The following is a 23925-nucleotide window of genomic DNA, read 5'->3' as shown; positions in this document are numbered from 1 at the left end:
GCGAAGTCTTTATGGAAAAGTTAAGAGAACAAAGAGTGTGTTTGAAATTCTGTTTCCTGCTTGAAAAATCAGCAACGAAAGCTTACCAAATGTTGCAGCAGGCTTTTAAAGAGGATGCTATGAGCTGCACACAAATTTTTCGCGTGGTTTGGGCGCTTCAAACGTGGTGAGATGAGTGTTGAAGACCATGCTCATTCTGGGCATCCTTCAACGTCCCGAAACGATGAAAACGTTTAAAAAATCCAGCATAAAATCAATGAAGATCGTTGTTTCACGATTGACCAAATTTCAGAAGAGACGGGTGTGAGCTGGAGCTCGCGTCAGCGGATTTTGACTGAGCAGTTGCAAATAAGACATTTTTCCGCTAAATTTGTTCCTCACCTTCTCACACAGGATCAAAAAAACATTCAATTGAATTTGAGCCGGGTCTTATAGAGATTGAAAGTGATTCAAACTTCTTGACCAAAGTCGTTAAGGTGATGAGAGTTGGTGTTATGGGCATTACCCAGAAACTAAGCAAGCGTCAAGCCAGTGGAAGTCTCCCAACTCTCCCAGACCAAAAAAAGCAAGACAGTTGAAGTCGAATGTGAAGACAATGATCATTTACTTTTTTGATGTTCGGGGAATTGTGCATCAAGAATTTGTTCCCCTGGCCAGACTGTTAACCAGCACTTTTATTTAAAAAGTTTTAAGATGTCTGGAGAGGATATGTGGAAGAAACGTTCGGAACTTTAGCGATCAGGTGATTGGTTCCTTCATCACAACAACGCCTCCGCGCACACGGCCTTACGAGTGACCCACTATTTGGCCTGTTGAGATGGCCTGTCATTCCCCACCCTCCGTATTCACCAGACCTAGCCCCGTGCGACTTTTTTATCTTTCCGGGAATGGAGAAAAACCTAAAAGGAAAGCGTTTTGGTGATGTGGAGGCCGTAAAAACAGCTTTGCAAAGGGCACTGGACGATATCAAAGTTGAAGAGTTCCAGAGATACTTCAAACAGTGGGAAAAAAGACTTGACAAGTGCATCGCATTTAATGGAGAGTACTTTTGGGTGACTGAAGGAATTCTGTGCTGAAGGTAATAAATAAAGTTTTTATAGAAAAAATACTTTTTTTGTAAAGTTTTTTGTCTGTGCTTGTTAAAGTAGCAATCCTTTTTCCATGGCAAGCAATTTGTGTGCATTTGAGATATCACAGTGCTTTGGGTGGACTGCATTTCTTCTCATGCTGCAATGTATTTTGTTTCCCGGGAATGTCGGGTGCACAACCAGTATTCACATGGGCCAGCAAGTTTTCATTTCCAGTCATATCTGTATGACCTGGAATCTAAATAACTACCTTGCACTGTATAGCCTTGCATCAAGTGAACATGTTATCTACCTTTAAAGGGCACACTGTAGCTGATGTTTCTGTAGGCTTCCATAAATATGTTTTGAGGCAGGCTGTCATTGTCAAGTGGAGGCTTCCGTCACGGCTACAGTTCAAGTTCTTTATTTTGGTAACTCCTTTTTTATCAGTGACCTTGCTCAATTGGTGTGTTACACTTCTCTACTGTTGCTGCTCCTGCATTTGTCGTCAATGAAGAGAAAGTAATGGTTTTTGAGATGAGGCATTTATTTCAGAATGTTCCTGCATTTGTCGTCAGTGAAGAGAAAGTAATGGATTTTGGGACGAGGCATTTATTTCAGAATGTTCCTGCATTTGTCGTCAGTGAAGCGAAAGTAATGGTTTTTGGGACGAGGCATTTATTTCAGAATGTTCCTGCATTTGTCGTCAGTGAAGAGAAAGTAATGGTTTTTGGGACGAGGCATTTATTTCAGAATTTTAAGACAAAGCATTGATTCCCTGTCATCAAACGTGGGTGGAAACTTTGTCAAGGTATTGGTAAGAAACTATTTAGTATGTGTGGCATTCTGATTTTGGTAAAGGAACTTGCCAATCTGGGATTGACGACTGCAGCTTGAGTTTCAATTCGCAGATTTTAAAGGCAGGGTTGGCTTGTCGGGGTTACACAGTGTTCTGCACTGCAGTCTGCCTGTTTTCGCGTTTAAGAAGCAAGCAGTTGCTACTGAGAAAAGATGCTATGAGGCACCTGATGTTTCGAGCAGTGCAAAGATATCGAGCCACTTGTAAACTTTCAGTGCAACTTCTTACACATCTCATTTCGCTGGTCTCGCAAAACTCACACGTTCAATTATTTTACTAAGATTCTTCGTAAATAATAAAAAAAAACATCCTCGGCTTTAATTCGTTGGTTCCCGTAGAGCACCATCTGTTCCCTTTTTCAGCCACTCGAAATGCACCGTAGACTACGCCGTGTCTAATGTGCCTTGAAGGGTCAGCCTAAATTCAAAACTGCTCTGCAAAATCAGGAGCCTGGCACTCGGCTCTGTACATCTGCGCTATCGTGTGTGCGCCACATGACATCTTCAGAACAGTGCGTAAAGGGCAGACGTCAGCTGTTGACCACGACGGCTGTTGTTTCTGACTTTCGGTGAGCCTTTGGTTTCGGACACGGCGCGTTCGGGTTTTCGCCAGTGTAGAATGTCTTTAGCAAGTCAACAGCTTGCTCGGCCCAAACGCCAGATACAACCTCGGTGCCATGCTCGTCGCCGTCGAAGACGTTCAGCACAGACCCGACTCCTCCAAAACGCTCGTTTGCGCATCCGAAAACAATCCTTTTGACACCGAGCTTTTTCAGGGCGGAACCACACATGATACACGGCTCTACCGTAACATAAACTGAGATCGCACGGAACACGCTTCCGAAGTCCAGTCCACGCTCTTCGCACCAGGCAAGCACTTGGTCAACGCAACCCATCTCGGCGTGGCGACAGGCGTTCTTGAATTCGTTAACGCGATTCCTGTCCCGGGCAACAGGCTTGCCATCATAGACCATAACGCAACCTACAGGCACTTCGCCCGAAGCCAGTGCTTCATTTGCAAGGCGGAAACATTCGCTCATCACATGGAAGTTGGCAGCTTCTCCACACGGGGTAGACATGTTGACCTACCTTGTGTTGACGATTACAATACGGATTGGATTGGATCGGAGTCGTTCCCTATGATCGCAAAGTTGTGCGCATTTTTCATAGTTATGCAAAAACAGATCTACCTAAATATTGTACAAAAATAATAAAATACTGGAGTTGCTTTGGTGTAGATAAATTTGCCTTATAACCACAGCACCACAGCCGGAAGGTCGCAAAGTGAAGCCTGAACGTATGGTGGCGCATTTCCAACCACAATCAATGACGGGTTTCGTTTTGCACGCTGTAACGCGTCGACCGTAACCTTCAGACAGACCCCGACGGTTTTAAAGCTGTGATGTGAACCCGAACTGACCACGACGACTGGTGTTAGTTGTGCAGCATTCACAGTGGAAGTACGGAATGCCTCGTCTACGAGTTGCTACACGCGTATATCGTAGCAAGACCGGCTACCGAAGATGCGGGCTCGGGTGGTAAAGTTTCCGCGGGCAACTTGCGGCATTGTGCCGAGTAGACACCTCGCTTCCAATGCAAGGAGGACTTTCTATGACATTCTGGAGGTCAGTCCAAACGCAAAGCAGAACGAAATCAAGGCGGCCTACTACAGGCTTTCTATGAGGCATCACCCAGACAAGAACAAGGGAAGCAGCGCAGCCAGTGAGCGCTTCCAGGAGATCACCGCCGCGTACGACACGCTTTCAAACGAGTCCTTGCGCGCCACATACGACGAGCGCATTGGCACTGCGCCTCAGAGGGCGACTACCTTCCACGCTAGAAAACCGACGCTGCGGCAAACGCCCATGAGTGGCCGCACTCCAATTTACAACTTCGACGAATTTTACAAGGAGCACTACGGAGAAGCCGTGCATTCGTATCAGGTTCGCAAGAAGAAGTACGAACAGTACATGCGACAGCAGGAGCTGACGAGGGAAAAAGGAACCGGCGTAGTCCTTACACTGATCATGGTTGTCATCTTTATAATGGCTGCACTGCACGATTGGGACTCGAGGCACGACGTTCCCACCACACCAGAGGGGAAACGGAAGAAATAACCACGCCATTGTACACACACTCTTTATTCACCGAAGGCATTTGCGGAGCCGCAGTGACAAAAGTTACATTCGGCGCCTGCAAAACCACACGCAAAGAAACAAGTTTATTACCGTGGCAGGCGCAAGTTTAAAGCTGATGGTGCAGTGTTCTCCTGCCCATTGTAGTCAAGCCATGTCTGCTGGCACTCACTCAGCTTCGAGTGCGGGGTTCGATTTGTACAGCAAGTTTTGTGGTGACACAACACTGGAACGACGCTTGGAATGTCGAGAGGACCTTCGCACAGGAGTCATCACGGCCACACTTGCAGTTTCTTTCCCGTGAATCACTGCTGACAGCCTGCATAAATTCGTTGTGTTTTCTTTACTTCTGCAACAAGCAAGCCTAGGGCTCAGTGGAAAACTGGTTACTTACCGTTTTAGGCTAGGCTCTTCATAGACCTTGTAATCAATGATTGTTGAGTCAAACATGTTTTCTGTTGACACAACCTCGAGATTCTTCCGCTTCTTGCGTGGCCCGGTACTCGCCTTACTCTTTCGTTTTTCAGAGGGTGATGGTGAGCCATGCGCTGCTTTGGGTTCTTTCTCTGATGTCCTTTTCATAAGGTTGTCCAGGACATCAGCCAGTTCACTGCGTCCCTGTTGGTGCGAAACAGCTGTGGCTTACTACCCATAACACCACAATTCACAATGTTGCCTCAGCATGTAAAGCTGGCATATTAGCAGTAAGGGAATTCCAATCCACTGCGGTTTCATGCTACTGCTACTTATTTAAATACCAGTAGCCAGGGCACTGACACAAAGTATTGCCTGCTATGAGTTGGTACAGTGCCCAGCATCTTTTACAGAAAGCCAATTTCACAAATAACACTAGAAGTGCATATCTGCAGTAGACATGCAAAAGTTAGGTACTTATCCCTTCTTCTGGAATTTGAAATAGGTCTCCATTGCATGACAGTCAAATGATAACTGATGATAATTGATATTAATGATAATTAAAGCAACCCTAAATGGTTTGCACCAGATGTAATAACAGCAAAAGATTGACAGGTATTGAACCTTCCATCATCGTTCTGCAAAAATAGTTGATCTAGTCCATCAATGCAGCTATCTGAAATTAAAAACTATTCCCGATTTGCTGTAGCTGTCAACTATAAAATCATGCTTCTGGCACATTGTCAGAGAGTTCAATACACTCCCTATACTGCATGTTTAAAGACTTGACTGGCATGCACTTGAAACTTGTAAAATACCCAGTGGCAGCTTCCCAATTTAGTGGCAACAAATGTAACATTAGGCTACTGTGATAAATGTAAAAGGTCCCTTGATAAAACTTACGGTAGTAACAAATTCCAGTCCTGCGGCGAGTGACCTTATGGCTTCTGTCAGATTACCTGCCTTTTCGTAACAGAGGCAGCGGCACAACCAATAGGTTGAGTATTCCGTTACATTGGGCACTTGCTCTTCAAGCTGGTCCAGCCATGTTTCAATGTCCTCTGGAGGGTTCGGCTGTCAAAACAAAGGAAGAAGTCGTGACTGCGGTGGTAAATGCAGAGGTAATCCTGGTTTCATTGTGTGCAGGCTGTTCCTGGTTTCACTCCCTGGTTTCACCTGGTTTCACTGTGTGCACCAGGAGCGCGTGACTGCCGCACTTTGCGAAGCCAGCCGGGAGAATCAGTGGCAAAGGTGTATGTGCACTAAGCACGACCGGCTGCTCTTTCCGTGCATGTGGTTGGTGCTGCCCATTCTTGCCCGATTTCGGCGGCAGCAGTTCCCAAAGTGCGGAGGTCACATGCTCCCAGTTTGCCTCCAAGTGTGAAACAGCCTGTACATTTCCAGTCTCACTGAGACCATGATTGCAGCATATTCTGTGCTGCCACAACAGCAAAAAATTTTTCAGTGGAATAAAGGACAGGAAATTTCAGGAATAGATGGCCTTAGTATACTGTATAGCAGTGCTGCTGCTTTGGTGTTCAGCTGCTGATCCCAAGGCCACGGGTTCAAATCTGGCCACAGCGGCCATATTTCGATGTAGGCAAAATACAAAAGTGGCGGTGTGCTGTGCGATGTCAGCACACATTAGGAAGCCCCGGTGGTCAAAATTATTCTGGAGACCTGCACTACGGCGTCCCTTACAGCTCGTGTCGTTTCGGGATGTTAAACCCCACAGTTTACAAATTTCAAATAAGTCTCATCTGTCTTGAAATTTTGTGCAATACAACACGAACACAGATCATGCTTCACTTGTAGCTTTGCTTGCTGCTTGTTGTGGCTTGCAAAACAGATCAAGATGACTTGGCAGCATTCACACAGCCATATTTTCTACTGTCCTTTCACCACCATTACAAGATATAAAAAACACAAAGAGGCAATCCAGTCTGTCACAGGCTCAGTTTTCCCCCACCAAACCACATAAAAAATACTGTGCGTTATATCCATGACAGACTGCCAGCTCCAGCCTCACAACTCAGATAAATTCAGAGAAATCTTTTCAATTTCGTGACAGGGAAGGTTTGGATAAAGGCAGGATTTTGTGACCAAGCCAGCAAGCATGAGCACAGGAGAGGCCCCTGTCACTGAAAGCCCATTTAGGAGAAGGGAGTTCAGGGCAACAAAAACTAGGCTGAAAGCTATTTTTCTTACAAGTGCTGGGAAAATGAGTAGAGAGGAGAGAAAATGGTGAAAGTAAGCTTCATGGAGCAATGGCTGCAGTGGCCACAGGGCATCAAGGGCGACTGGCACTACAGCCTGCTCTGCTCTGGATGAAGGTTTTCACTCTGTAGTCCCCTTCGATATATGTACTATAATGTTGGATACATTCTCAAGCTTTCATCTGCAAGTGCTTGAAGGGCTGAAAGTATTGCCTATTTACCTCGTCCAAGCACTGTTGAAGGTCTGTCAGCAGAGATGACACGCTGGCATGTTTTGATACAACTGCATTATCATCTGCACTCTGAAAGACATAAAAGAGAGAAATCAGACAACAACTGGCATTTACACATTGCAATACGCTGCTGAGCCTTTCTCAGTCCAAAACTCAACAGATTGTATTTGCGCGAATAGAACTGGGAGCTGAAGGCTTTAAAGGGACCCTGAAATGATTTCGATGGGCACATTCTAATGCAACTGGTCTGTAGAGGTGGTCCTTGTGTGTATTTGGTCAAATTTGAAAGCTCTGCGTGGGCCCTATAATTTAGAAATAATTTTTAAAAATTGTTGCTCGTAGTACCTCACAACCAATTAGGACGGTACACCTCAACACGCGTCCTCTACCCTGATGATGTCAGTGGGCAGAAGCGCCAGCCTTCAAGCTCGCCCTGTCTGCCCACTGACGTCATCGCAGAAGGGGACGTGTGATTAGATGTATTGTCCTAATTTGTTGTGAGGTACTGCGAGCAGCAATTTTTAAAAGTTAATTCGAAATTAAGGGGTCCGTGCAGAGCTTTCAAATTTGACTCGAATACCCACAAAGACCACCTCTACAGATCTGTTGCACTAGAATGTGAACATTGAAATCATTTCAGGGTCCCTGTAAGGGGCACTGATGGCAAACAGGAGTTGGCCTGTATCGAAACAGCTTTTATAAGCTAGAAAGGGCTAAAAAAGCGAAAGACAGGTGTCGCCCTCACCGGTCGATTTGCAAATGCAATATGCACATCAGCATCGATTTTTTTGCAGTAATCCCAGTGGCTACGCTAGCCCATCATTCACTTCAAAACGATGGCAACACAACCTTTTCGGTAAGGGCGTCGAAAGTTTGAATTGACTGGCAGCAAGATTATTAAATACAATTTTCTCAGCAGTAAATGCATCTTTTGCTGATGAAGAAATGTCAACCTAGCCAGTAAGAGCCAGAGAATCAATTTTTATTGAGAACAGTAACTGGATGGAGTCGTCCTCAGCGTCCCTTCAAGGCAGCAAGCAGCAACTAGAATTCACAAAAGCAGCATTCCCTATGGCTGACAAAGATGCAGGTTTATGCTTTCCGCAATGATGCGACAGCACAAATTCCTTTAACCGCACATGTATTACCTCCTATAGTGATTATGCATCCTCTGATTTAGCAGGAGGTTCCCCTGTGGCAACACTTCATCTTGACAAGTGCTATATTCTAGGAAGGGTCACAACTAAAAGCTCAAAGTAAGAGGAAAGTTTATGCAGAAGCAGGTGTTCAACCTCCACATCGAATTATTCCGCACAACTACATTATCTTGCTCTTGTGGCCACGGATCACTAATGCGTTCAACCATCGTGCTGTTGCACAGCCATAGTTGCCTCCATGGCACGCTGTGCAGTTGGTGTGCCATTGATAATGTCTAGAGAGTGTATGCACAATCATAATGATACGAAATGCAGTAAAAATGGCACTGGTTACAACATTTTGATGGCTGCACAGTTTCTGGATTGCTGATGAAGTGACCAGTGAAATTTATGCGAGTTATGCATAATTATGAAGCAGCATGATAATATATGTTCTGTTGCTGGATGCTGTGTTGATGGCAAAGCAGGGAATGTGACACTCACCTCCTGGGTTAAGGAACGCTTTGCAGACTTCTGAAGTACTGGAGATGCACCCAACACTTGATTTTCTGAAGACCTCAAGGCTGTTCGAAGGGGCTTGCCAGATGACCTCCGTGACTTCCACGGTGTTTCTTGCTTCGTAGCGTTATCCTGATGAGATTTCCGCAATGCCGACAAGCTGTAGCCTCGAGCACCCAGCCATTCCTTCAGAGTTTCGCTGAAAGATATGTAAGTACGTAAATGTTAAATGTGCAAATGAGGACTTGTTATGAATTGCCATGGATATACTGCACAGAAATTGGCAGCCCCTAAGTACTTCATTCAGCTGTACACAGTAAGAATCTCAACTAAAGTATACAAATCGAGGCACAACAAGCTTATATTTTATCACAAAAGCTGGACAAGGAAAGGTACTTCCAGATAGCCGTGACAGTACAAATGCAAGGCACTGAAAATACCCAACTTCTATTACAACTTGGTAGTGTGTTTACGGAAACACTTTAGAAGTTTCACAAAATAATGTAGTGATGGTGCTGCAGCATTCTGTACACAGTTCTTTTATGATGTTTGAATACACCTTTACAGAGATCTCTGCACTTGCTCAGACTTCTTGAGCAATATGTCAACAAAGTGGTCATATTCTGAGTAAAGTGTGATGGAAGGAACAGTGCGGGCAAGTACTCACGGACATGTGTGGACTGCGTATGCGGAAACTGAATGCCTATATTTGACAGTACGACAGTCCTTCACACTATTAAAAAAGTGTACAGCAACTCCTTGCAAGGCTCCCAAGATTCCCAAGGTTACAAGGTTCTTCCACAGTTAAAATTCATTCACCGTGGCAGCATGAACTGTCGATGAGGAAGTAACAGTACTGTCGGGCGCAGTATGACTTGCAATGCTGTGGAGCGTGCGGCAAAGCGCTGGGTGATGAGCTCACAGTGAAGCCTGTGATGTGCGCGAAAAAAATAAAAATAAAGGCGAGGGTTTGGCCACATCAGAGATGCGCTTCATCCCTGAGCTGGGGCATTGCAAGAGCGCTCATCGATCTACTTCGTGAGAGAGGAAGAGGATAGGGGAGGGCTCAGGGGCGACGAGCATCTCTGGAATGGCAACGCCCTCGCCTTTTGCCTGGCTGCCTCGCTGTGAGCTTGGCCGTCATACTGCGCGCGATAGTACACTGCATGTAGCAGTGTGTTGTCTAGTCTGAGACACATAGGTACGCAGCCCCAACATACATTTGCCAACTGCTGAACACTATTCATGGGGGCCAATACTGGCAGAGATGTCTGTGCGCAATAATTACGACTTATGAGTTCTGTTTATGGTCTAAATGGTCGACTAAGTTGGGACCGACTCACGTCGTCTTAAAAGTGTGGTCGTACAGCAAAATGTAGTGGACTGTCATTTATTTGAACTCACTAATTCAATCCGCCGGTTTCTTCTAACTGACCCTTCAGGCGCGTCGTCAACATTAGGTACATTACTGGCTCCGGTTATATCGAACTCCGCGTAATTTGAACAAATTCTTGACTCGCTAAATGTGCGAATTACCGAGAGTCAATTGAACATCTCCCAAGCAAACATTTTTTCAAGATGTGCTGTACTTTCAAGCTTCACATTTTAAACTGATGCTTTTAAATCAAAACTACATGGCATGGTTCGAGGAACAAGGGTGCTTTTCTGTCTTCAAGTAGCAACCAAAAAGAAGCAACATGATGCAACAAAACTGACTTAATATTTATGTCACACAAGATTAAGCACCCTCTGATATTTTGTTTCAGGATGGATGCATGAGTAAAGCCTTTGTAATGCTGTTCATTTTCGAACATTTTGTTGAGCTGCAAGCAACTGTAGTCAGTTTCTTAGCCATACCAATTAATAAACTTAGGGCTTACAGCAGTGCCTCGTTAACATGACCCTCATTAATATGGATTCAAATTATGGACATTTTTCTAAGGACCAAGCTTTTTCAATGTATTTACACCTCGTTAATATGGAAACTTGCTGTCTGGATAATGGACAACGGGAAAATGCGCGGTGCCCAGTAGTGCTCATGCGTTTTTCTATCGTTAATATAGATGGTAATGAGAGTAAAAACTCTAGTGCCTCAACCAGCAATTCAATTTATGCATTTTGTGCGCAGGACACCAGACGAATGCAGTGAAAAAGTGCGAATGGCTAAGTGGTGGCCCTTTTCTCTAGTGGTCTCATGCTTTACAGCACAAAGTTGCCCAATTGAATGCATCTCACTACGCTCCACATTGCGTGAATGACAGTGATGAAAACTCCCACTCTAGACTGTGCCCCCTAGAAAGCTGCATTCAGTAGTTGTCAGCCAACTGAGTACTGATAGGTAGTAGCAGTTCGTGAGATGCAAACAGTCGTAGTAGTAGTTAATTCATTCAGCCATGAGACGCCATCAAACCTATCGTAGACCATTAGGTACATCAAGCTGCATCACATTATTTTAAACACAATGGCGACCACAGTAATGGACTTGTAGCTCTGAAAATCATGCACAAGTTCAACTTCGCTGGATATCAGTTTGCACAGAAGCAGGCCGTAATAACAGCACTTTTTTTTTCTTTGTGATTCATTATTACGAACGGCTCGCGTTATGGACAGTTTTGCTCAGGAACAAGAGTGTGCATATTATCGAGGCACGACTGTATATCCAGGTGCCTTCTAGCACCAGCTTCTGAAGGTCAGCAGATAGCAGCGCAATCTATAAGTTCTCAAGTCAGTTAGAAGCGACACATAAGAAACCTTCTTTCTGTAAATTTTGCACATCCCTAGCATCACTGGTTGCCGCAAAAGGCGCAATGACCAGCGGTCAAAATTTGGTGCACTCAGCCCACCTGAATTTTCAAGTATGGAGTCTATGGGAAGTTTCATCAGTGGCATAAATAAATTAAGTAGCCTTGATTCAATACTTCCCAAGTGGAGCACTGGGGCCAGCTTTAGTTGGCCCCACTGCCAAATAAAGCTGCTTTTTAACAACTGCTACCAACCCTTGTCATATGAAAGCAGCCAGGCTAGCAGCATTACAACTTTGTATGTAGACGAAAACTTGAAAACTGGTTTCTGAAGTAAATGCTTTTTCCAATCTTACAGTAAACAAAATATTTGCTTTTGAACATGGCTTCCATGCATGGCTGCACACAAAATTCGAACGCTGCCGAGTGAGCACTTTCATGAAGGAACACACAACATGCAATGAAAATGTGCACCGTGTTACTCACTGCAAAGTGCGGCCGCGCATGGGAGTCTTTGGTAGCCTCTTTGGTGTCACACTCCTCCGACCCGGCATAGTAAAGGACACAGACTTTTTGATGTGGGAAGCGCTCGTGCCCTTACGTAGGCATGAGGAACGTGGCTGAGGCAGCTTCTTAAGGCGGCTGCTCGGTCTCTTTGGTGACAGAATGGGGCTTTCTGCCATTGTGAATGTGCCGTTCAGCTCGCCGTCGTCACTTACATCTTCAGCAGCAACAACCTCCGTCTTTTTGGGACTGGCTTTTTTCACTGAAGACTCCATTGCTGACTTGAATGAGGCAGAACGCTTCTGCCGGTAAGGCGTCCCACCAGCAAACATCTTGCTGACCTTTCCAGGAGGGGAAACACTTGCTTCTGAGGAACTAGAAAGGCAGATGCTGTGAGCAGTGTGAAAGGGTGTGCTCCCACTAGAACTGTCAGAGGAAGAAGTCATGTTGGCAACCTTTGCTGCTGTGCTGGGTGAGCCCGCGGTAGCATTCTTAAGCATCACTGAACATGGAGTTGAACAAGAAGCAAGATGACTGTCTGAGCTTCGCACGACCTTGACCGTGCTTGAACGTGGTGGCGACTGTGGCTTTACAGCTGACCCTGGAGGGGAATGCACCTCACTGCCACGCTTCGAGATGCCAGAAGCTGTCTTGCCTCGAGACTTGCTGCTGCTTTCCAAATTCCTTTTTCTAGTTATGTCGGCTTTTGTGCTCGAGGCATCTTTTGGCGTCCGCTTTGCTGTAGAATGTCTTGAAGAACTGGCAATTCCCGCTGTTGACAGATTCCTCGCGGGTGTTTTAACCAGTGGCCGAGGTTTGACTGCAGATGTTCTGCCCAATGATCTTCTGGAGATTGAAACTTTTACCTGCTTTTGAGCTGCCGACTTTCTGTCCAGAGCCTTTTTAGTAACCTGAACCTTAGCTTGTGCCGCAGATGCATGGCCTGATGGTCTTTTAGTAACCTGAACTTTTGCTTGTGTTGGGACTGCTGACTTTCTGCCCACTGATCTTCTGGCGACTTGAACCTTAGTCTGCACAGGGGGAACTCTGGCCCTGAGGGACTGGTTCAGTTTCGGAGGCACTGAAGGCTGCTGCGACTTCGCTCGAGCAGAGGCTTTGGTACCTCTTGCAATGGCCTGGGGCTTTGTAAAGACGGAACTTCCACGTTTTGCCTTCGCAGTAGTTCCAGCAATGGGAGCCCGGTCCTTAACTACAGTTAGCTTGGAGGCTGCCTTAGATGTTGATGGCAAGGGTGTCACAGATGTGCTGGAAGGTGTTCGATTTCCTAATCCTTTGGACTTCTGCTCCTTGGGCAAGGGCGAAGAACCCTGGAAAGTGACATCTATGTTGCATACAAACCTCTCGTGTGCCACAACTATTGCAAACTTATTTCACCAAATGTAATACAGAGCGCAGTATAACTAAGAGCTTGAAATCTCATACAGTGCCATACAGTGCCATCATACAGTGCCATCAAGTTTGAAAGCCAGGAGGCTACGGTCTACAAGACAATAAAAAAAAAAAGAAAACACAGGGAAAAGAAAAATAAACGGCCAAAGTGAGAAATTTCAACGTAAATAGTGGCATGCAAAGTCTGAGCATCATGAACTCCATTTCTCACCTCTGGCTGCTGTTTCAAAATGTTTTGTGACTTCGTGGATGCTGAAGTACGCTGGGTGGAATTTGCAGCAGTGGGAGGGTGTGTCAACTTCAGTTGTTTGTTTTGTGGCCCAGACTGTGGCACAGGCTTCCTACTTCCTGGACTCCTTCTGAAAAAAGACAAAGGAAAGCTCCACAGAAAGCAAAATAAAATAGCTAAAGTTAGATCAGCGTCAACATTCCGATTAAAATTTAGGCCAACGACCAAGATGGTTTTCTTCTTGGCAGCAACATTAAAGTTGTAATGGGTTTTTCGGGCACAAAGCACAAGGCGCGGAACGGCGTTCACCGACAGTCAGCGGTTTCAACAGCACCAACAGGAAGTACGCGCTCGCCGAGAGCAGTCCCGCTGCCGCGCGGGCACTTCTTCGTCATTACAAAGTAATTTACAGGCACTGGGAGACTGATAGCTAGTTTAGAATATTCCAATTTTGTGCAGCTTAATAAGGACAGCAGTGCACATGCCAAAGCATGAAGATGCACGCTTTAAAAGAATTGTCTCAAGTCGACACAAAAAGAGATGCTGCTGCCTGCTGCAACTTGCAAACAAGTCAGTGACCAAACACATGCTGCCTGAAGGATGAGTTTGCTAACTCTGAACAATAGTGGGCCTTCACACATACATAGGTTTTTGAGATCATTAAGTTTGATACAACAAGTTAATGTGATGAGTAGAGGGCTCGCGCGTAATTTTTCTTTTTTTTTTATATTCAGAAATGACAACCCGCGAAAATTTTCACAATGCACAGTCCATTCAGGCTTCAGAGTTATAATGCCCACTTGTTAGGAAGTAAGTACAAGGCTTACGCGTAATACTTGGTGCATATTCAAAGATGCACTGTCTGTTTCGGCTAGAGAGAGTTATGTCTTAATGTAAGGAGCTATGGCCGCAGAAATGATAATATCGCTAACTAATCATTTCTCCGGCACGTCTATCTTTATAAACACAACAACAAAGAAAAATAATTGACGCCATTCGTTACTTCTATAACGGCTCATTTAGCAAGCACGATCGCTTGAGGCGTTCGCGTGGTAGTTGCAATGTAATTTGTCATGTCACTTGCAACTCGTCAGCAAGAGCGTCTACCTCCCCGAAACCTCGGAATCGTAGGAAGACGTCTCTTCTTCGGAGTCCTCCGATCCGTCCGTCTCCCCACCGTAGATCAGGTCGTCCACGCGAAATACGAACTCGACAAAGCTCAAGAAGCCCGATAAGTCGCGGCCATAATACAGCCGGTCGTAGTACCGGTCATTATACAGTAGGCTGTAGTCCCGGTAACTGGACAACGACATTGTATCGCGCGTCAGTGAAAGGCGCGGACTGCACGTATGAAACGGTGATGGATACTCCAATACGGTTAGTATTGGCAAGTCGTCACGCTGGTGTCACAGCAAGAACGCTGCGTAACTGCACTCATTTTCTATCATGTTCAGTAGTTTCGCACCCATAGCGCACGAAGTCACTGAATATCGTTAGAGAGAAATGTGACGCGAAGGTTTCATTTTTTGGCGGGCGCCAGACATGTCGAAAGAGAGCGATCAGTTTAATTTGAATCAACCGTCATCGACAACAAAATCGCTAAATGGATATCGACATTATTACCTTGCAGGGGTACCGCTTCCCTTTGAGCGGGAAGGTCCAGCAGAGGGAGTCTGCAGTAGGGTCTTCTCTCGCCTGAAAAGGTGAAGTAATTAACAGTCGCAGCTACGCAACTTACTATGCACACAACTGAGTGTGCTGCTTGTAAGTACCAAATACCTACAGCTGGCTCGAGTACAACCGCCGCCGCTCCCATGCCGACAAGGCCTTTTTTGGTGACTCTGGAGATTAAAAACGTGTAAATTTGGCTGAATAATTCAAAATGTCTCTTCGTACGAGCGCATGTCCACCGAAAATTCCACTGATAACGTTGCAAGGAATGATGCCGCTCAGAAACGACCACGAATCACATACAGCACAGGTTATCACGCCGAACGTAAATGGCAGTTAAAACTTGTCGCATCAATCACCAACATTTAATTCCGGTATCAAAAAAAGCATGAAACAGGTGTGGGTGGTCGTTAGAGCAGACTTTCACAAACGCAAATACAACAAAGAAAAATGCGCAACAACGTGCGCGCCGGATCCGGCTCTAGCGAGACCACAAAAACCGACGATTGAACCAGGGTGCTAAGTAGGATATACCATCGCAAGACTCACCTTTCCGAATCTTCGGTTTCATGGTAGTGTGTCACAACGGGTTAGGCAGCAACGGAATAGCAAAATCAAGTACGAAAGCAACAAAAACTCAGCGCTCTCAGCCAGCGCGCAGCCTGGCGCAGCCGCCTTTCTCGGTTTGAAATCGCGTCATGGCGATGGGCAGTTTTCATTGGCTACGCTTTCGAGCTCAGTGATTGGCTGCAGAGCGCTTTCGTTCCGGCGAAAAGGAGCAGACGATATGCTCTCCGGGAAAGCCACCCTGCAAGCGCAAAAGTTGACGCTCGCCCGCAGGGATGTGTACTGTGCGGTTCCTGTGCGCTTTGTTCTTACTTACAGACAAGATGTGCGATTCGGAAACGTGTTACGGCTTGGAAAAAGCATTATCAGGCCTCAGGCACCCTGTTAGCGTCGTCCCTTTGCCCAAAAACAAACAGGATGTTCTCGTGGGAGAACATAGAGGTATAATAATGCAAATAACGTTGCGGCATGCCGTCCGTAGCAAGGACGCTCACGTGTTCTTAAACATTACAAGTAAGATTTTGACTACAAATGCACCGGCAGATGAACGCGGGCTGCTGAGCTTTGTTCTGGACCCTGATTTCCCGGAAGAAAAGTATGTCTACGTATGCTACAGTGCTCCGCCAAGACAGCCTGATATGGATCACGAAACAGCGGTTTCCAGGTTTCGAATATTAGGCGATGATGACAACGCTACATTCAAGGTGAGATCTGAGCGTTTGTTCGTCGATTTTTGCATTTTGTGGAGACGTTGGGACGCAGCTATCTAATAACCTAGACTGTACGTCCACAGGATGTCCTGTGGACGAAACGTTGAGAATAACCTGTTTTTCTGAGGACTTCCTCTGCCAATTCTCAACAAGTTCCTGCCGAGTCCTGTTTTCCGGCCTAAGTATATCCTCAGGACAACCAAAATACCGCATCAAGATCTTTCTCGGGCGTTTTCAGGACGCTAAGACGACCATCTGACGCACACAATTAATGTGAACTATTTGTGCTTAATTTGAGACACTTTCGCATCGCAGAGGCTGGGCAATAATTTGAATTGTTGAGCATGAGTTCTCTTAGAAAGTGACGACACTGGACCCTAGTGACGCCCCTGGAGCAAAGAAAAAGTCAGGCTTGCCAACATTGATCACAAATTATTTCTCGTCTGGGTGTTTACATGGGCATACCCCCCCCCCCCCCCCCCCCCCCCCAAAAAAAAAAAATGGCTGCGTGTCGAACATTTCATTCTTGGCGACCTTTCTCCGTGCTCTGCGCTACGGGTCTCTGTGCGTTCAGAAAAATGCAGGAACGTTGCAGAATATTTTACGTATTTTTTTTTCGCAGACTTTAACCGAATTTCTGAAGAAACTCTGGCGTCATTTGAGTAAGCCCAAAGAAGAACTCGTGAAAACTAAAAAGTTTTTTGCATTTCTACAGATAGCTTTTTATACAAATATTTTTTTAATGTATGCATGACAACGTGTAGATATAAAACATTTTGAATGCTCCTTCAGCGTCTCCGAAAAGATCGCAGAATGCAAGAGGAATTCCTCTTCGAACATTGATCAATTTATAATATTACTGAATATGTTAACCCACCGGCGGCATGTGGTTGTTTTTTCTTCTACTTTTCTAATCAATTAGCTTTAAGCGATAACATATTCAGTAATATTATAAATTGACCAACACCACAAAATAAATAAGTAAATTAAAAATCCCCTGTGCCCCTTGGCTTCTGTGGCTGTTGGCTTCTCTCATATTTATAACGAGCCCCTCATTCCCCTTTCCTTGTGTGCTTAATTGCTTAACGAGGGCCTGGGTTCTGGCAGCCTTGATGGCTTAGGAAGCATAAGAGGGTTCTCACACAGCTTCCACCCTCGCCGTTCGATGACGTTCTACGTCACATCAGCGGTAACTCAGGACGTGCTATGTCCGCCGCTTAAGAACGTGCGTGGCGCTGGTGAACACTCCCAAGGTTAGGTTATTTGTAAACATAAATACCCCCGAAAGCAGAAGGTTTGACAGCCGTCGCCGTAGCTGAGCGGTAGAGCACCGGACGCGTAATTCGGAGGTCGTGGGTTCGGATCCCACCGGCGGCATGTGGTTGTTTTTCTACTTTTCTAGTCAATTAGCTTTAAGTGATAACATATTCAGTAATATTATAAATTTATCAACACCACAAAATAAATAAGTAAATTAAAAATCCCCTGTGCCCCTTGGTTTCTGTGGCTGCTGGCTTCTCTCCTATTTATAACGAGCCCCTCATTCCCCTTTCCTTGTGTTTGTGTGCTACACACACACACACACACACACACACATATATATATAGAAAGGGGGGGGGGGGGGGGTTCGCGTACTAGTGAACTCGGCGATACAGTCCACCAAACAGCTGAGCGGACGGCAGCAAAATATATATATATATATTGTAGTGAATTACAATGAACGCGCCTCAGGTTGCCTCGATGGCACACGAAGATGGTAACGACGAAGTGTGCCGGAGCGCGGCTCCAGCTCTCTGGCTGTCTAGACTGACTGATTTTGCTGCCGTCCGCTCAGCTGTTTGGTGGACTGTATCGCCGAGTTCACTAGTACGCGAACCCCCCCTTTCTGGAGACGCGCCCTCCACGTGCGGCCTCTCCCCACCAATATGTCCAAAGAGGATCATAATGGCAGGCGCCTGGCGCGGGCGGAAGCCTTGGACCGCCATTTTCGGAGCAAACCAGGAGTCTTCTACGTGGACGCGTCCGGCCCGGACTCCAGGGGATGGTACACGGCCGCGGTCGTTCACGAGGGTAAAACAGTAGACGCCCTTACTTTCAAGGCCCAGTCAGCAATTCACGCAGAAGAGGTTGCCATCGCTTTGGCAGCCTCTGACACCTCCTCCAAATACATAATCACCGACTCACGAGGGGCTTGTCGAAACGTCACGCAAGGGTGGGTTACTCCCCTAGCTTATCGTATTTACCAAAATTGTAGCCGAGACTCGGATCCCGCGCACCGATCTATCGTTTGGGCTCCAGGTCACCAAGGCGTCCACGGAAATGAGGCAGCCGACGCCGCCGCCCGCGCGCTCTCTCTCCGGGCATTTCCCACGGGACCCGACGCCGACCAGGACTTCCATTTCAATCCGATTTACACTTTTAAGGAAATGTGCGATTTTTACAAATCCACGCACCAAACTCTTCCCACCCCATGCAAAGGGCTGGGGAAGGTCAACGAGCGGATACTCCTGCGCCTGGTCACCAACACGATGTTGTGCCCGGCAACTCTACAACATTTCGATCCTAAATTCGACGGGCGGTGCTCACACTGTGGGGAGGTGTCTGACACCTACCACATGGTGTGGGCCTGCCAGCAGAACCCATCCCTACCCCCTATCCCGAACCCCACCCGAGAGGACTGGGAGGCGACCCTGTCCGGTTGCTGCACCCTCGAGGCCCAAAGGGCCTTAACGCAGCGCGCCCGGGCTGCGGCAAACGCCAATGGTGTGCCTGACTAGGCATCCCACCTAGTGGTTGTAAGGGCGTGACCCTTCAGGTCACGACCCCCAACACCTCTCTCTATGATTAATAAATGTTTTCACCCCCCCCCCCCTTTCAATATATATTTCTAACCGAGCCCAAGCAAGTTTTCTAATTATATATATATATATATATATATATATATATATAAGGGATAACAAAATCTTCAAGGCAACTGATTAAAAATATAATAAGTTGGGGAAGTCACATTGAAAAACTTAACAGATTTATTCAACGTTTCGACCAGGGACTGGTCTTTTTCAAGAAAAGACCAGTCCCTGGTCGAAACGTTGAATAAATCTGTTAAGTTTTTCAATGTGACTTCCCCAACTTATTATATATATATATATATATATATATATATATATATATATATATATATATATATATATATATATATATATATATATATATATATATATACGATTAGAAAACTTGCTTGGGCTCGGTTAGAAATATACGCAAAAAAAAATATGAAGCCGCGTCATATAGGTATATAGGTTGGCGATATCAACATGGCATGAAAATAGCAAAAGCAGAAATATGTAGTCCGAGAAAGGCACGTGGCGAAGCAATAACATGAAACTGCAATGGCGTAAACAAGATGTGATTACGCGTGATTCCAGGTAAAAGGCGCTTGAAAAGGTAATCAGTGAAGGCAAAATGCATGCGGCGAAATGAATGTGGCGAAACGCAAACGTAGCACAATGCGATACAGAGAACGCGGTGGTTATATAAAAGGCAAAAAATGCGTATACAAAAATGATGCACAGTAGTGAAAAGAAATTATGATATAACTGGGAAATTAGCCAATACAAATAAAACGTGCCTATCACATGTTTGAACGTTTACACGGTTTAAAAATAGGACACCAGTCACGACCACATTGATATTTGCAACGTCGTCGAACGGGACGAATTACGACAGGCATTTTAATTTTCCAACGCTTTCATTAATGCCTGACGAGGCAGCTTTAAATTTATGAATTAGGAACGATTCCCTGACTTCTCGGTCGGGGTGTGATCTAAATCCTGATTCCAAAACTGTAGCCTTTGGTTTATCAAATGAGCGACCCTGAATGCTTACGTGCTTGGATAATGGCAAATTAGGAAGGCTGGTGCTATGAGCTTTGTGGTTATTAAAACGCAACCGAAATGATGTCGCAGTTTGCCCAATATCCTGAAGCCGGCAGACAGAACATTCAAGCTGATAGACTACATCTTTGCCTTGTAATTAGAAGCGGTGCTGACGGCTACTTATGACGTGGTCATTTAGGAACAAACTTTACACCGGGTTTTTTGTAAGGCCAACAGCCGTTAAGAACTGGAGTGGTTATTCTGAAGGAAGTTAAGAGGTCACGTAAGTTTTCAGCACGCCGGTAGACTGCTCTCGGTGGTTCTTAAAAATATCCTTCAACCGCTCACTCTGCATTAATATATTGTGATTCCTTCTCAGAATGCGTGTTACATTGGGTACTGATGCTGAGCACAAGGTTAGTTCGCGGTTGTGGCGCAGGTCCTTTAGGTCTGCCAATAAGGGCCCTACGGTCAAGTTCGTCTGCTCGTTTAATGGCATCATTAATCATCTTTGGCGGAAATTTTTGTTTAGTAAGCTCTTCTCGAAGTTTTTCACAGTTGCGGTGGAAGTCTGAGGGTTCGGAGCATATTCTTTTGAAGCGGGCTGCCTGACTAAGAAATGCTCGTCTTGCAAATGTTTTTTTCGTGGCTACTATTAAAGTGGAGGTACTGATGGCAATCCGTAGGATTCCTATAAAGGCTGGTAATTAGTTGACCGTCACGCACTGACACTGACACATATCGAAAAAATTAATATTCGAAGCTGAGTAAGAGTGCGAAAGGGAGATTGATGAATGGAAACGGTTAAATTCTACAATGAATGTGCCTTGTTCTGCTTCCCCGTGATCCCAGACAAGAAAGATGTCATCAATAAATCTTCTATAGAAGAACGGTTTTCAACTCTCTCTCTCTAGGAACGCGGTTTCAAGGCAACCCATAAAAATATTTGCACAATTAGAGCCTATTTTCGCACCACAGAAGTTCCACTAACGTGAACATGATGTACATCGTTAAACTCAAAGTTGTTGAACTCAAGTATCAGTCCTAGGAGAGCGCCTAGAGTGGAACTATCAACTGGCCTGTCTGGGCAGTGTTGGTTGTAGGCTTTCATTACGGACAGGATCCCATCCTCACGTGGTATATTCGTGTAAAATGAAGTTACATCTAGAGTGACAAGCAGGGCATCGGCAGGGATTTTGAGGTCATCTATATCACTGGGGAAGTGAGTGGTATCCTTTACAAATGAAGGAAGCATGGCAGGAATATGAGCGAGCCGACGTAACTTGAGATCATTTCCGTTACAGTAACCAACACCAGAGACGATGGGCCGGACTGTGGTGTTTTGTTTGTGTATCTTAGGCAATAAGTAAAACCTACCAGCGACTAGGATAAGAGAGACTAGCGATTGGAATATTTTTCCGGTTATTTTGCCAGCTTTCATGAGGCTTGACAGAATATTGCTGATTTCAGATTTGTGTTCGACTGTCGGATCATAATCGAGACGTCTATAAAATGTTTTGTCGTCAAGCTACCTGAGGGCCTGGCGTACGTAATCGGACATGTCTAGAATAACTATGGCACCTCCTTTGTCTTCCTGCTTAATTATGATATCTGAGGACGTCGCCAGTTTTGTTATTGCCTCAGATTCTTCATTTGATATGTTACGCCGGCACGTAAACGTTCAAACATGTGGTACGTGCATTTTTATTTATATTAATTTCCCAGTTATATCATAATTTCTTTTCACTACTGTGCATCATTTTCGTATACGCATTTTTTGCCTTTTATATAACCACCGCGTGCTCTGTATAGCATTGTGCTACGTTTGCGTTTCGCCACATTCATTTCGCCGCATGCATTTTGCCTTCACTGATTACCTTTTCAAGAGCCTTTTACCTAGAATCACGATATGTAATCACATCTTGTTTACGCCATTGCAGTTTCATGTTATTGCTTCGCCACGTGCCTTTCTCGGACTACGTATTTCTGTTTTTGTTATTTTCATGCCGTATGTTGATATCGCCAACCTATATATGTGACGCTGCTAAGCATTCGCGCTTTTTCTGACGAAGGCCGGTCCCGCGGCGGGAAAGTCCTTAAATTGTTCTAAGCTGCAAACGTCTTCACATATATATATATATAGTAGCACCACTGCACCGAAGGTGACGGCTTATATGTTATGGCGTACTGCCTGCACCTCTCTCGGGACACGATCACGGCGACGCTGGGTCTGGCGTGCTAGCCAAGCACGTCTTAGCGGTTTGCAGGAGTGAGATAGAAAGGATCGACGACCGTGGAAGAACAGCCCTTCTGCGTGAGGAGATCGCGAGAGGGAGGCGCGTTGGCCGCAACACATTTTACACGCTACGACGCACCCACATAACGAGCTCCACGGCCGGAGTTTGTTACGAACCTTTTACCCGCCCTCGCCAACAGTGCTGCTGGCGGCTATTCGGAATCATGTCCCTGCCTGCCCCTGAGACTGTTTGCTCTCTATCCAAAGATAGAGCATATCTCAGTCCCCCCTCCTTCTCAGGAAGAAAGAACAGATGGGTCTGCATGCTTTAGGAGTAGCGGTGATGTCAGTCTGAAGAAAGGTCCTAAGACACACGTCAGCACCTGTTGAGTTCATTTCTTCGGGATTAGGGTGTGTGCGGTGACGCTTAGCAGAGAAGGGAGCGCTATGCCCGTGCGGGTTTGATTTGCGTTCAGGATTTCACTACAGCGTGAGAGTTCAAACTCTGAACATCCCCGTAGTTTTCCAGCGAGCAGATAGGTGCATGCGCTTCGTGAAGCTGCGGGTGTTGGACAACAAAGCGGTCGCCTCCGCAGTTGCGGGCGGAGTGAGACGACCTGATGGTGTCGCATTATTCCTGGAATACGAAACGCCAACTGATTTATTCGTTAGGGGAATTAAAGTGTGCATGGACCTCGCTATAGAGGAGCGTTCTCATCCATACACTAAATAATTTCATTGTAGTGTCGAAAAACGAGTTGTCGATTTATTGTAATTACTGTTAGACACATTTCCGCATCCACATCCGCTACGTACTTGCTGTCTGCATGGGACCTTCCTCGCCTAAACACTGGCTCCTCATTTTCCGTGCCTACTGAAGCCGTTGTGCGATGTACTAGCTACAATTTTGTGTGATTTCTGACCTCCCACGCTCATTATGCGATCATTTATAAGTGTGAACTCGTCTTGTCGAATCAATCTCACAAGAAGGCAAGGAGGTCGCATAATATCAGCTCTTATTACTGGAAAACAAGCTTCAATTTTTATTCTCTATTATGAAAACTGAAAAAAAAAAAGGATACGATGGTTCGTGTCCATCCTGGCCGTAAAATTGTGCAAGAAATATCTAAGCGTGGTTATTGTACGGCGCGTTGTCGCGGATTTTGGTGCTGATCACTCGCCGACCGCTTGCTTCCTAGCCTTCATCGTAATGGCTGTTTTTCAAGACCTGACACATAACTGATCTCAAGCCTACCTCCTTCTAAACGCTTCATTTTCGCCTTCGTTTCGCTTCAATTTCATTTTCTTAGACATTAGATTTGGAATTACAGAAAGAACAAGATTTGAATGGCTTGCATGAATTAATTTCTTGCAAAAGATTACACTGAATTTTTGGGGGGTTAA

The 23925-nt window shown here is 45.6% G+C and overlaps 3 protein-coding genes across 4 annotated transcripts; 1 reads left to right on the top strand and 2 right to left on the bottom strand.

The window, feature by feature from the left end:
• Positions 1-1791: 1791 nt before the first annotated feature.
• Positions 1792-3019, bottom strand: LOC149372371 (tRNA-specific adenosine-34 deaminase catalytic subunit ADAT2). The gene has a single exon (XM_089566837.1). The coding sequence runs from the start codon at positions 3002-3004 to the stop codon at positions 2456-2458; it is 549 nt and encodes a 182-aa protein (XP_089422963.1). The 5' UTR covers positions 3005-3019; the 3' UTR covers positions 1792-2455.
• A 180-nt stretch (positions 3020-3199) lies between these two features.
• On the top strand, positions 3200-4527 carry LOC149372370 (dnaJ homolog subfamily C member 30, mitochondrial-like). The gene has a single exon (XM_089566835.1). It carries the CDS (start codon positions 3449-3451, stop codon positions 4040-4042), a length of 594 nt encoding a protein of 197 aa, XP_089422961.1. The 5' UTR covers positions 3200-3448; the 3' UTR covers positions 4043-4527.
• On the bottom strand, positions 4051-15842 carry LOC149372369 (uncharacterized). Of its 2 annotated transcripts, XM_089566834.1 has the most exons (10): positions 15683-15842; positions 15246-15303; positions 15086-15157; positions 13445-13592; positions 11806-13151; positions 8564-8777; positions 6912-6992; positions 5378-5548; positions 4455-4678; positions 4051-4379 (listed from the first exon to the last, which is right to left on the bottom strand). In XM_089566834.1, exons 1-10 carry the CDS (start codon positions 15702-15704, stop codon positions 4229-4231), a joined length of 2487 nt encoding a protein of 828 aa, XP_089422960.1. In that variant the 5' UTR covers positions 15705-15842; the 3' UTR covers positions 4051-4228. The 2 variants fall into 2 exon arrangements, with proteins under 2 accessions (XP_089422960.1, XP_089422959.1); XM_089566833.1 differs by lacking the exons at positions 15086-15157; positions 15246-15303; positions 15683-15842 and adding an exon at positions 14570-14905.
• Positions 15843-23925: the final 8083 nt, after the last annotated feature.

The sequence above is a fragment of the Amblyomma mixtum genome, chromosome 1, assembly GCF_055824585.1.
Source record: "Amblyomma mixtum isolate Tamu chromosome 1, ASM5582458v1, whole genome shotgun sequence".
In the NCBI taxonomy this organism is placed as follows: domain Eukaryota; kingdom Metazoa; phylum Arthropoda; class Arachnida; order Ixodida; family Ixodidae; genus Amblyomma; species Amblyomma mixtum.
Note: the sequence above shows the minus strand (reverse complement) of the source record. Positions and strands in the feature narration are given on the sequence as shown.